Consider the following 11659-nt stretch of genomic DNA (forward strand, 5'->3'; position numbering starts at 1 on the left):
GATGAATACATGAATTGATAGATGGATGCATGCATGAATGAATACATGGATGAATAAATGGATGGATGGTTAGATAAATGGATGGATTAATACATGAATGAATAGATAAATATATATATGGATTAATGGATGGATGGCTACATACATGGATGGATAAATGGATAAGTGGATGGATGGATGAATGGATGGATAGATGAATACATGAATGGATGTATAGATGCACGGATGGATAAATGAATGATAGAGGGATGATGGATGGATGCATGAATGGATGAATGCATGGAAGAAGAATATGGTATCTGCTATAACCATACTAACTTGCAGGGCTGATTTTGATTCTCTTCGACAATTACAGAGAGAAGTTGAGGGTGCCATGTTCATGTGAAATGGTTTGAATCTAGACACAGTAGAGCTATTTTAGAGCCCAGGAATAATGGGTGACAGAGAAATAAAGAGAGGCTCCTGATTCCCTGACTCTACTTCCAACCCCAGGGCATCCTGGGTATCTGAGGGCTCATGATGACCATCAGCTAAGGATTACTGTGTAATGTGAAGGCACATTATCATGGGGGATGCAGTAGCAGGGGCAGAGGCATCCCAATGAGAAGGCCAGGGAAGTTGGCTTGTTCCTAAATCCATATGGGACACTACCCTCAGGCACCCATTCTCTGAGGTTAGTGAAGACTAGAAACTGTAGTCAAGTGAAGGAGGGCCAGGAACAGTCAGCATTAGGACATAATTGTTACTGCCAGCATTTATGAGTTTACAGATTGGTAAAGTCCAGGGTATCTAGGTTACAGGAAAAATAGAACATCAAGGATCAAAAAGGATTTTGTCCAACCCCAAGGCTGTTAGGACAGACTAGTGCTAAAATTACTAGCGTCCACTGCATATGCTGGGCCCTGAACTTACACTACACATTATATTGTTTAATCCCAATTTTACAGATGAGAAAACTGAGGATCAAAGAGATTAAGTGACTCGGCAGATGACACAGCACAGCTGGCCTTCGAGTCTTGTCCTCCTGACTCTAGAACCTGAGCTTTTTTTGTTGAGACCCATCTTGCCTTATGTTGCTTTCCAGATTAGTTTTCATTCTCTTCCCACAAAGGATTAATACCAAATACGGAGTGTGATGGCTCTTGAGAAACCCATGTCCTCCCTGTTGGTCAAATGCTAAGAAACTAAACTTAAGGCAGAGAAGCTTAGAATCTCACCTCTTCACCAGACAGGGCCACGTTGTTGAGCCAATAGTAACAAAGAATGCCAACGATTGTTATTTTCAAAAGGATGTTTCTAAACAAAAGAGACAACATTTATGATTACTTTCAATAACAGTCTTTCACACTGTCTGCCAATAGTTCCTTTGCGGCACATGGTAAGATCGAAATTCCTGGCCCTTGTGGTTGGAGGGGGTTCTGGTGAATGAATTGTGAGCAGAAGCAATGTGTGTCACTTCTAAGCTGGAGCACTTAATGCCCCTGTGAGACCCTCCAGAACTCCCCATCTTCCTTTTGGAAAGGCGATCAATGATATTCAAGATGATTGCCGCTCTGTCAGCCTAGATCCCTCAGTGACTAACATAGGAAGGTCACTCCTGCCAATCCACACTGTGTACGTAACATGGGTAAGAAATAAACCTTTGTGTTCTAAACCACTGAGATTTGGGGGATTGTTACTGAACTATAACCTAATTTATTCTGACTGATACGTTCTCTTTTGTTGCATCTCCAAATGGTCTGATTTCACTTCCCATTATAATAATAGTAAATGTACATAATGTTTATTGGGTGCTGACACAGCATACACTGCCAAGCTCTTTATTGAATCATCCTCCTCAGTCTTTACAACTCCATCATCTAGTAGATAGTATTTTATGCCCATCATACTCAGTATGCAAGGTTATGGGGTGCAGTGAGACCTAATATTTCCCCTTCTATATGTACTTTAAAAAGTGGCAACATGGATCAGTGGGTGGGATGTGGGGAATAATGAGGGCATAGGAATATGATCAGAGTTTTCTTTCCCCTTCCTTCCTTCCCTCCCTCCCTCCCTCCCTTCTTTCCTTCCTTCCTTCCTTCCTCCTTCCCTCCCTCCCTCTCTCTCTCTTTCTTTCCTTTCTTTCTTTCCTTCCTCCCTCCCTCCCTCCCTCCTTTCTTTCTCTCTCTCTTTCTTTCTCTCTCTCTCTCTCTTTTTGAGACAGGGTCTCATTCTGTTACCCAAACTGGAGTGCAGTGGTGTGGTCATGGCTCACTGCAGCTTTGACTTCCCAGGCTCAAGCACTTCTCCCACCTCAGCCACCTGAGTAGCTGGGACTACAGGCGCAATCAACCATGCCTGACTAATTTTTAAATTTTTTGTAGAGATGGAGTCTCACCATGTTGCCCAGGCTGGTCTTGGACTCCTGGGCTCAAGCAATCCTCCCACCTTGGCCACAATCCAAAGTGCTAGGATTACAGGCATGAACCACTGCACCTGTCTGGAATTTTCATAATATGGATTGGGTATAATCAACTGACTGACCGAACTGCTCATTCATTCACCAATCATTCTTGAACACGTATGATATCCCAGGCACTGTGAACAAAGCAAAGATTTCCCCATAAACTGTGGGGGAGGAAGATAATGAAGAAATAAATACAAATACGTCAGGAAGTGGTAAGAAAATTATACTGCAGAAAGCGAGCTGAGATCGTGCCACCGCACTCCAGCCTGGGCGACAGAGTGAGACTCCATCTTAAAAAAAAAAAAGAAAGAGAAAATTATACTGCAGAGGAGAAAAGGTGGTAGGGAGCTGTTATTTTTAATGGGATATGTAAGGAAGAGTGCAACATGAGGGTGATGTTTGAAGAACGCAAAATGCATTCAGGAAGCAAGCCATGTGGTCATGTGTGGGAAGAACATTCCAGGCCCATGCAAAGGGCAAAGGTCCAGAAGTGGGAATATGGTTTGGCATGTTTGTGAATGCTTAGGAGGCCTGTGACGGGGACAGGCAGTGAGCAAGAAGGACAGGGGGAGAAAATGAAGCTGGAGCGCTGGCTGGGAGCCAGATCTCACAGACCATGGTAAGGCAAGGGCTATGAAACTGATCAGCAAAGAAACACAGTCTGCATTGTACAGACCTATACTTTTTTTTTTTTTTTTTTTTTTTTTTTTGAGACGGAGTCTCCCTCTGTTACCCAGGCTGGTATGCAGCGGCACGATCTCGGTTCACTGCAACCTCCGCCTCCCAGGTTCAAGCAATTCTCCCGCCTCAGCCTCTCGAGTAGCTGGGATTACAGACGTGCGTCAGCACGCCCAGCTAATTTTTGTATTTTTATTAGAGACGGGGTTTCGCCATGTTGGCCAGGCTGGTTTCAAACTCCTGACCTCAGGTGATCCACCTGCCTTGGTCTCCCAAATTGCTGGGATTACAGGCATAAGCCACCGCACCTGGCCTACAGATCTATACTTATAAACCCCACCATAACCAGGAAGAAGTCAGGGAAGAAACTAGAATGACAAAATTTGGGTTGTTCCAGGCTTTGTGTATCAAAACTCTGGGATCACTTCTAGCACATATGATGCCTTTGTGGGAATCACAAAAAGGCACCCTGTGGGTGCCAGTGAGTTGCCCAAAGCACTCCTCCCACCTTTGTTTGGATGGTGGAATTACAAAAATGCGCCTCTTCCTCCCATCTCAGGCAGTAGGTACCAGGACTCACAGCTTGACTAAGGGGAACGCTGGATGATTTCAGTCCCCTCCTCAGCCCAGGAGCCTTTGTGTGTGCACTGCCTGCCCATCTGTACATCCCATACTTGAGAACTACATCAATCCACCGCTGGTAGCAATCAGGAAATCAATCAAGCCATGACTTTGAGCAAAAGCCCACACCACACAAACACACTTCGCTCTTCTGTTGTTAAAACAGGGCCTTGCCCTGTCGCACAGACTGGAGAGCAGTGGTGCAATCATAGGTAACCTCAGACTCCTGGGATCAAGTGATCCTCTCACCTCAGCCTCCTGAGTAGCTGGCACTAACAGGTACATGCTACTGCATCCAGCTGACTTTTTGTAGAACCAGCATCCGGCTATGTTGCCCAGGCTGTTCTCGAACTCCTGGTCTCAAGTGATCCTCCCCTCTCAGCCTCCCAAAGTGCCGGGATTACTGGCATGAGCCACCATGCCCAGCCACATTTTACTTTTGAAATTCCTTCTTTCTGGAGAACAAAACTTTGATACTAAAGCATAATCTTTTCTAGCTACCATCCCACTTCTCTCCATGGAAATAGAGGCTGGTGTTGGGCACGACAGATCACCTACCGAATCAGGAGAATGTAGACTTCGTGCCGCGGCATCTCGTACCTCTCCACGAGCCTGAACATGGAGTAGAAGCACGGCACGGCCAGATTAATGCAGGACACAACGAAAGGCAGTAACAGCACCGCTCCAGGGTTACTGTGCGTCTTCAGGAACTGCAGGGGATCGGGGAGAGAATGGAGGGCTGACTTGTACACCGTACCCCCTTCTGCCTCACCCAAAAGTCTCCCATGATAGAAAACCTGAGAAGTAGCTCCTCTGGGGTTAACTATTCAGCTATTTATTTATTTTAATTGTTTTGAGATGGAGTCGCACTCTGTTGCCCAGGCAGGCTGGAGTGCAGTGGCGCGATCTCAGCTCACTGCTACTTCCACCTCCTCAGTTCAAGCAATTCTCCTGCCTCAGTCTCCAGACTAGCTGGGATTACAGGCACGCGCCACCACACCCAGCTAATTTTTGTATTTTCAGTAGAGATGGGGTTTCCCCATGTTGGCCAGGCTGGTCTCGAACTCCCGACCTCAGGTGATCCATCCACCTCGGCCTCCCAAGGTGTTGGGATTGCAGGGATGAGCCACCACACCTGGCTAGGTTAACTGTTTTAGTAACTGTTTTAGCTAGGTACCATTAATTTGCTTACCCTGTGCCAAGCAAACTGAGGCTCAGGGAGGGGAAGACACTTATCCAGGGTCACCTAGCAAGGAAGTGGCAGATTGGAGCCTAGGTAGGTCTCACTCAGGAGCCTGAGCTCAAACAGTCATTCTGTGGCTTTCTCTTTTTTACCAAGATTCCCAGGGCAATGAGGATGTGCTCCTGTCTGTTGACCATAAGCTGAGTCTCCTGAAGCTACAGCCTAAGGGGATCAATCACCGTGGAATTTCTCCTTGCCTCTCCTGTGTGGCCTTGTTCATTTTCACCAGGCTTCACCTGTCTCTGAGTTCCGAATTAGGGGGGTTGGGGTGCTTCTGCTAGCCCGTGCTGCACATTTTTCTTTCTTTGGAGACAGAGTGTCACTCTGTTGCCCAGGCTGGAGTGCAGTGGCATGATCTCAGCTCACTACAACCTCTGCCTCCCAGGTTCAAGTGATTCTCCTAGCTCAGCCTCCCAAGTAGCTGGGATTACAGGGGTGCACCACCACACCCGGCTAATTTTTGTATTTTCAGTAGAGACGGGGTTTCACCATGTTGGCCAGGCTGGTCTCGAACTCTTGATCTCAAGTGATCCACCCACCTCGGCCTCCCAAAGTGCTGGGATTACAGGCGTGAGCCACTGTGCCCAGCCCCGTGCTGCACTTTTGTGTGAGGCTGGGAGAGGCACTGGGCCTCCAGGAGGAGGCAGCACTCCAGCATTTGGCTGGGAGTGGAGCCGGGGCTGCACCTCTGCCAGGCATCCTCCGTGACCCTTGGAGTTACCTGATATGTCACATTCCCACATCCTCCCTGCATGGCCTCATCCTACCTCCGTCTACCTCTGGATGGTTCAAAAGCACCACTTGCCTTTTTGGTGGTATCTTTGGAGCCAGGGTAACCTGGGTTCCAGTATGGCTCCCTCCCCACACGAAAGCTGCAAGGTCTAGGGCCAGATCCTTAGCTTCTCTGAGCCCCTCTTCTCCATCTGTACAATGGAGAAATGATCACATAACCCATAGAGAGGTTGCAAGAATTAACTGAGATTAAACAAGGCAAGGTCTGGCCCCAGGGCTGTGAAACGACACAGCTGAGCTACCGTTCATGTGAAATTGTAGTCACCAATGAATGACCACCACCGTAGCCAGGACTATAGGTGCATGCCACCATGCTGGGCTAATTTTTAAAATTTTTATAGAGATGGAGTCTCCATGTTGCCCAGGCTGGTCTCAAACTCCTGGGTTCAGGTAATCCTCCCCGCTCAGCCTCCCAGAGTGTTGGGATTACAGGTGCAAGCCACTGTGCCTCACCCCTGCATTTTTAACAAGTTCTCTGCTGGTGCTGATGCTGCGGGCCATAGATCCTGGGTTGAACCGTGGGCTGCACACCACCATTCCCCTCCAGCACCTCATCCCTACACCTGGTTCTCTCTGCCCTGGAACCTGGTGTTGGTTACCTCTAAGTTGTACTCAGCCAGGTAATAAACGGCTGCACAGCAGGCTATGGCCACCCCTGTAGAGACAACCCAGGCCATCACGTAGGTAGAGAAGCGGGTCAGCTGCTGATTGAACGTCAACTTGGCATTCTCCTGACGGAGCTCTGACAGGTTCTCCTAGAAACATAAGAAAGTCAAGTTTATGGCTGGGCATGGTGGCTCATACCTGTAATCCCACTACTTTGGGAGGCCAAGGCGGGTGGATCACTTGAGATCAGGAGTTTGAGACCAGCCTGGCCAACATGGTGAAACCCTGCCTCTACTAAAAATACAAAAATTAGCCAGGCGTGGTGGTGCATGCCTGTAATCCCAGCTACTCGGGAGGCTGAGGCAGGAGAATCACTTGAACCCGGGAGGTGGAGGTTGTAGTGAGCAGAGATGGCACCACTGCACTCCAGCCTGGGTGACAGAGTGAGACTCTGTCTCAAACAAATAAATAAATAAACAAATAAATAAAAATAAATGAAAGTCAGGTTTATCTAGAGATCCCTCTCCACAGCTAGCAAAGATCCCTAGGGAATGCTTTCCACATCCAAAGACATAAATCCAGCCCAAATCCACAGGTGAGAGAGAGGGGGAACATTTATGATGAACAGGGATTATGGGAGACCCACGGAGGACTCTGAAATGGGCCAAGAATCTCCAAAGACTGCTTCCATCTTACAGAAACAGTTGGGATTAATAGATAGGGACCATGTTCTTGAGAAAAGCACACTGAGGTCACAAAATTCTTTGTTGAAGAATAAGGTTGGGTATCTACACTGAGAAAGAAGCTCACATCTGTAGCCCTCTTGTTGAAGCCCCTTTATCTGGCTGGGTTTGGTGGCTCACACCTGAATTCCCAGCATGTTGGAAGGCCAAGGTGGGAGGATCACTTGAGTCCAGGAGTTTAAGGCCAGCCTGGGCAACATAGTGAGACTCTCTCCCTAAAAAAATTTAAAAATTAGTTGGGCACGGTGGTATGCACCCGTAGTCCCAGCTACTTAGGAGGCTGAGGTGGGAGGCTAACTGCAGCCCAGGAGGTCGACACGACAGTGAGTTATGATTGCACCACTGCACTCCAGCTTGGGTGACAGAGCAAGATCTTTTCTCGAAAACAATAAAAAAAATTTAAAGCCCCTTTATTTATAAAATCAACTTGCTTTTTTTTTTTTTTTTTCTTTTTTTGAGACGGACTTTTCGCTCTTGTTGCCCAGGCTGGAGTGCAGTGGCGCGATCTTGGTTCACTGCAACCTCCACCTCCCGGGTTTAAGTGATTCTCCAGCCTCAGCCTCCTGAGTAGCTGGGATTACAGGTGTCCGCCACCACACCCGGCTAACTTTTTGTCCTTTTTTAAAGTAGAGATGGGGTTTCATCATGTTGGCCAAGCTGGTCTTGAATTCCTGACCTCGTGATCTGCCTGCCTCATCCTCCCAAAGTGCTGGGATTAGAGGTGTGAGCCACCATGCCCAGCTGCTTTTTCTTTTTAATAAGTTTGTGTCTATAGACCAGCGTTTCTCGACCTCTGCACTATTGACACGGTGGGCTGCATAATTCTCTGTTGCGGGAGCTGTTCTATGCATTGTAGGATGTTTAGCAGCATCACTGGCCTCTACCCACTAGATATCAAGAGCACCCTCTTCCCAATTGTAACAATCAAAAAAGTCTCTAGATGTTGTCAAATGTCCCCCTGAGGGGCAAGATTTCTCTGGGTCGAAAATCATTGCCCTGGCTGGCTCACGTCTGTAATCCCAGTACTTTGGGAGGCCAAGGCGGGTGGATCACTTGAGGCTAGGAGTTCGAGACCAGCCTGGCCAATATAGTGCAACCTCATCTCTACTTTAAAAAATCCAAAAATTAGCCAGGTGTGGTGGCAGATGCCTGTAATCCCAGCTACTTGGGAGGCTGATGTAGGAGAATCGCCTGAAACCAGGAGGCAGAGGTTGCAGTGAGCCAAGATCACACCACTGCACTCCAGCCTGGGCAGCAGAATGAGATTCCGATAAAAAAGAAAAGAAAGAAAGAAAGAAAAACAGCCGGGCATGGTGGCTCATGCCTGTAATCCCAGCACTTTGGGAGGCCAAGGCAGGTGGATCACGAGGTCAGGAGATCGAGACCATCCTGGCTAACACGGCGAAACCCCTTCTCTATTAAAAATGCAAAAAAAAAAAAAAAATTAGCCAGGCATGGTGGTGGGCTCCTGTAGTCCCAGCTACTTGGGAGGCTGAGGCAGGAGAATGGTGTGAACCCGGGAGGCAGACCTTGCAGTGAGCTGAGATCGCACCATTGCACTCCAACCTGGGCAACAGAGCAAGACTCCGTCTCAAAAAAAAAACCACACACACACACACACACACAAAAAAAAACCAAACAACAACAACAACAAAAACTACTGCCTGAGAGTAAATTTTTTTCTTTCTTTTTTTTTTTAATTTATAGAGACAAATTCTCGCTGTGTTGCCCAAGTTAGTCTTGAACTCCTGAGCTAAAGCGATCCACTTGCTTTGGCCTCCCAAAGGGCTGGGATTACAGGCATGAGCCACCTAGAGAAAAGCGCCTGGCCTAGAGTAAAGTTTAAACCTGGAACTGTGGGGTCAAGAAACAGGTATATTAGCCAGGTGCAGTGACTCACACCTGTAATCCCAGCACTTTGGGAAGCCAGGATAGGAGGATCACCTGAGCCCAGGAGTTCGGTACCTGGAGAACATAAGAAGACCTTGTCTTTACAAAAAATAAAAGTTAAAAAATTAGCCGGGCATGATGGCTCACGCCTGTAATCCCAGCTACTCGAGGGCCTGAGAAGGGAGGATCACTTGAACCCAGGAGTTTGAGGCTTACAGTGAACTATGATCGAGCCATTGCACTCTAATCTGGGCAAAGTACATTTAACAGTGATATAAATTGCTAAACTGGCCTCCGATAAGATTGTATGAATTACAAAACCAACATGTCATGGGAAAACGTCCATTTCTCTACACCAGCTCTAGGCACTATGAGTATTTTAATTTTTTTTTTTTTTTTTTTTTGCCAGTCTCATGGGCAATAAAACAATACTTCACTATTACTTTAAGAAAAGTTACATGTATATTGGAGAAGGGAAGGAGACCAGCCGACAGCAAATGAGTAAAGTGAGCTCGCCTTACCCTTATCTCGGTGCTGAGATTCTTCTGTTTTAGCTTCACAGCTTTTTCATGAGTGACAGTGAAGTCCCAGCAAAAGATCAGCTTAGTGATCCCTCCAGAGTAAATGTGGGGGTTAATGAAGTTGTCCCGGAAGTACTTGGCCATGCTAGAGAAGGCAGAAACCGGAACACCTGAAGGTTATTACGGCAGTCATTGGAAGTGCAGGGCTTCAACAAAGGGCAGCCCTATTATTAATGGTGAAAGGCAACGTGAAGACTTAGCCCCAAGCTACTGGCCTGGAGCAGTGTGGTCACAACACAGTGGTTAAACAAGCACTGGCTTTGGGGCCACACAGGCCTGGCTTGCAACTCTAACAACTGAGTTGCCAACTGAGGGATTATTGTCTTGTGAATGGTTCTGATTCTGAGCCTCAGTTTCCACATCTGTAGAGAGGGAATAACAATAGTACTCACCTTACAGAATTTTTTTTTTTTTTTTAGACAGAGTTTCACTCTTGTCTCCCAGGCTAGAGTGCAGTGGCGTGATCTCTACTCACCGCAACCTGCACCTCCAACGTTCAAGCGACTCTCCTGCCTCAGTCTCCCAAGTAACTGGGATTACAGGCATCCATCACCACGCCCGGCTAATTTTTGTATTTTCAGTAGAGGCAGGGTTTCACCATGTTGGCCAGGCTGGTCTTGAACTGCTGACCTCAAGTAATCCACCCAGTTCCCTGTTGCTGCTATAGCAAATGAACACCAACTTAGTGGCTAAAAACAACACAAATTTGTTCTTTTACCCTTCTAGAGATCAGAAGTCAGAAAATTTTTTTTCCTTGTTTTTATGTTTGTTTGTTTGTTTAGAGACGAGGTCTTGCTGTGTGGCCCAGGCTGGAGTGCAGTGGTGTAGTCATAGCTTACTGCAGCCTCCACCTCCAGAACTCAAGCCATCCTCCCGCCACAGCCTCCAAAGTAGCTGAAACTACAGGCACATGCCACCATGCCCAGCTAATCAGAAAATGAGTCTCACAGGGCTAAAATGAAGGTGTTGGCAGGGCTATGTTCCTTCTGAAAACTCTAGGGGAGAATCCATTTCCTTGTCTTTTCCAGCTTCTAGAGGGTGTCCCCTTTCCTTGGCTTGTGGCCATCTCCTCCATCTTCAAAGCCAGCAGGGTAGCATCTTCTCATCTCCCTGCTTCTCTCTGACCTCCTGCCTCCCTCTTATAAAGACCCTTATGATTCCATTGGGCCCACCCAGATAATCCAGGATAATCTCCCCACTTAAAAATCCTCAATCACATCTGCAAAGTACCTTTTGTTATGTGAAGTTACATATTCACCAGTTCTGGGGATTAGGCTATAGACATCTCTGGGGGATGGGGGGAGATTATGCAGCCTTCCAAAGAGTCCATGCAGTGCTTACAGCAGCAAGCAGTTGATGAAAGCACTGTTATTGTCACGGGATGTCTCAGGCCTAGGAAGCCCTGAGCACACACACAAAAATGCTGCATAAGACAGATGCTGCTGTTCTGAAATCTGCCACCACTCAGCAACAGCAACTTAAGAATCATTTCTGGCCAGGTGTGGTGGCTCACACCTCTAATCCCAGCACTTTGGGAGGCCCAGGCCGGGGGATCACTTGAGATCAGGAGTTCAAGACCAGCCTGGCCAACATGGCAAAACCCCGTCGCTACTAAAAATAGAAAAATTAGCTGGACATGATGGCACAAGCCTGTGATCCCAGCTACTCAGAAGGCTGAGACAGGAGAATCACTTGAACCCGGGAGACGGAGGTTGCAATGAGCCAAGATCGCACCACTACACTCCAGCCTGGATGACAGAGCAAGCCTCTGTCTCAAAATAATAATAATAATAATAATAATATCATTTCCTACTTTGACAGAACAAAACAAAATCTCATTTTAGTTTGAGTTAGCATGCTGGCAGTCAGGTTGCTGTAGGTTGAACTGCGTACTTCCCAAAATTCGTATGTTGAAGTCCTAACGCCCCAGTACCTTAGAATGTGACCGTATTTGGAGGTAGATCTTTAAAGCAGTAATTAAAGGCCAGGTGCAGTGGTTCATGCCTGTAATCCCAGCACTTTGGGAGGCTGAGGCAGGCGGATCACTTGAGGTCAGGAG

General features: G+C 47.2%; 1 protein-coding gene across 1 annotated transcript in view; it reads right to left on the minus strand.

Annotated features, from left to right (window-relative positions):
• The window catches only part of TMC5 (transmembrane channel-like 5), a 120860-nt gene that overhangs the window by 24809 nt on the left and 84392 nt on the right, over window positions 1-11659 (minus strand). Inside the window, exons 10-13 of the mRNA XM_011976099.1 lie at window positions 9541-9685; window positions 6380-6535; window positions 4304-4455; window positions 1218-1296 (exon numbers count right to left, since the gene is read on the minus strand). Of these exons, the coding sequence (XP_011831489.1) occupies window positions 1218-1296; window positions 4304-4455; window positions 6380-6535; window positions 9541-9685 (532 nt within the window). The remainder of the gene's footprint in view (window positions 1-1217; window positions 1297-4303; window positions 4456-6379; window positions 6536-9540; window positions 9686-11659) is intronic.

Source organism: Mandrillus leucophaeus, unplaced genomic scaffold (genome assembly GCF_000951045.1).
Source record: "Mandrillus leucophaeus isolate KB7577 unplaced genomic scaffold, Mleu.le_1.0 Scaffold162, whole genome shotgun sequence".
Classification (NCBI taxonomy): domain Eukaryota; kingdom Metazoa; phylum Chordata; class Mammalia; order Primates; family Cercopithecidae; genus Mandrillus; species Mandrillus leucophaeus.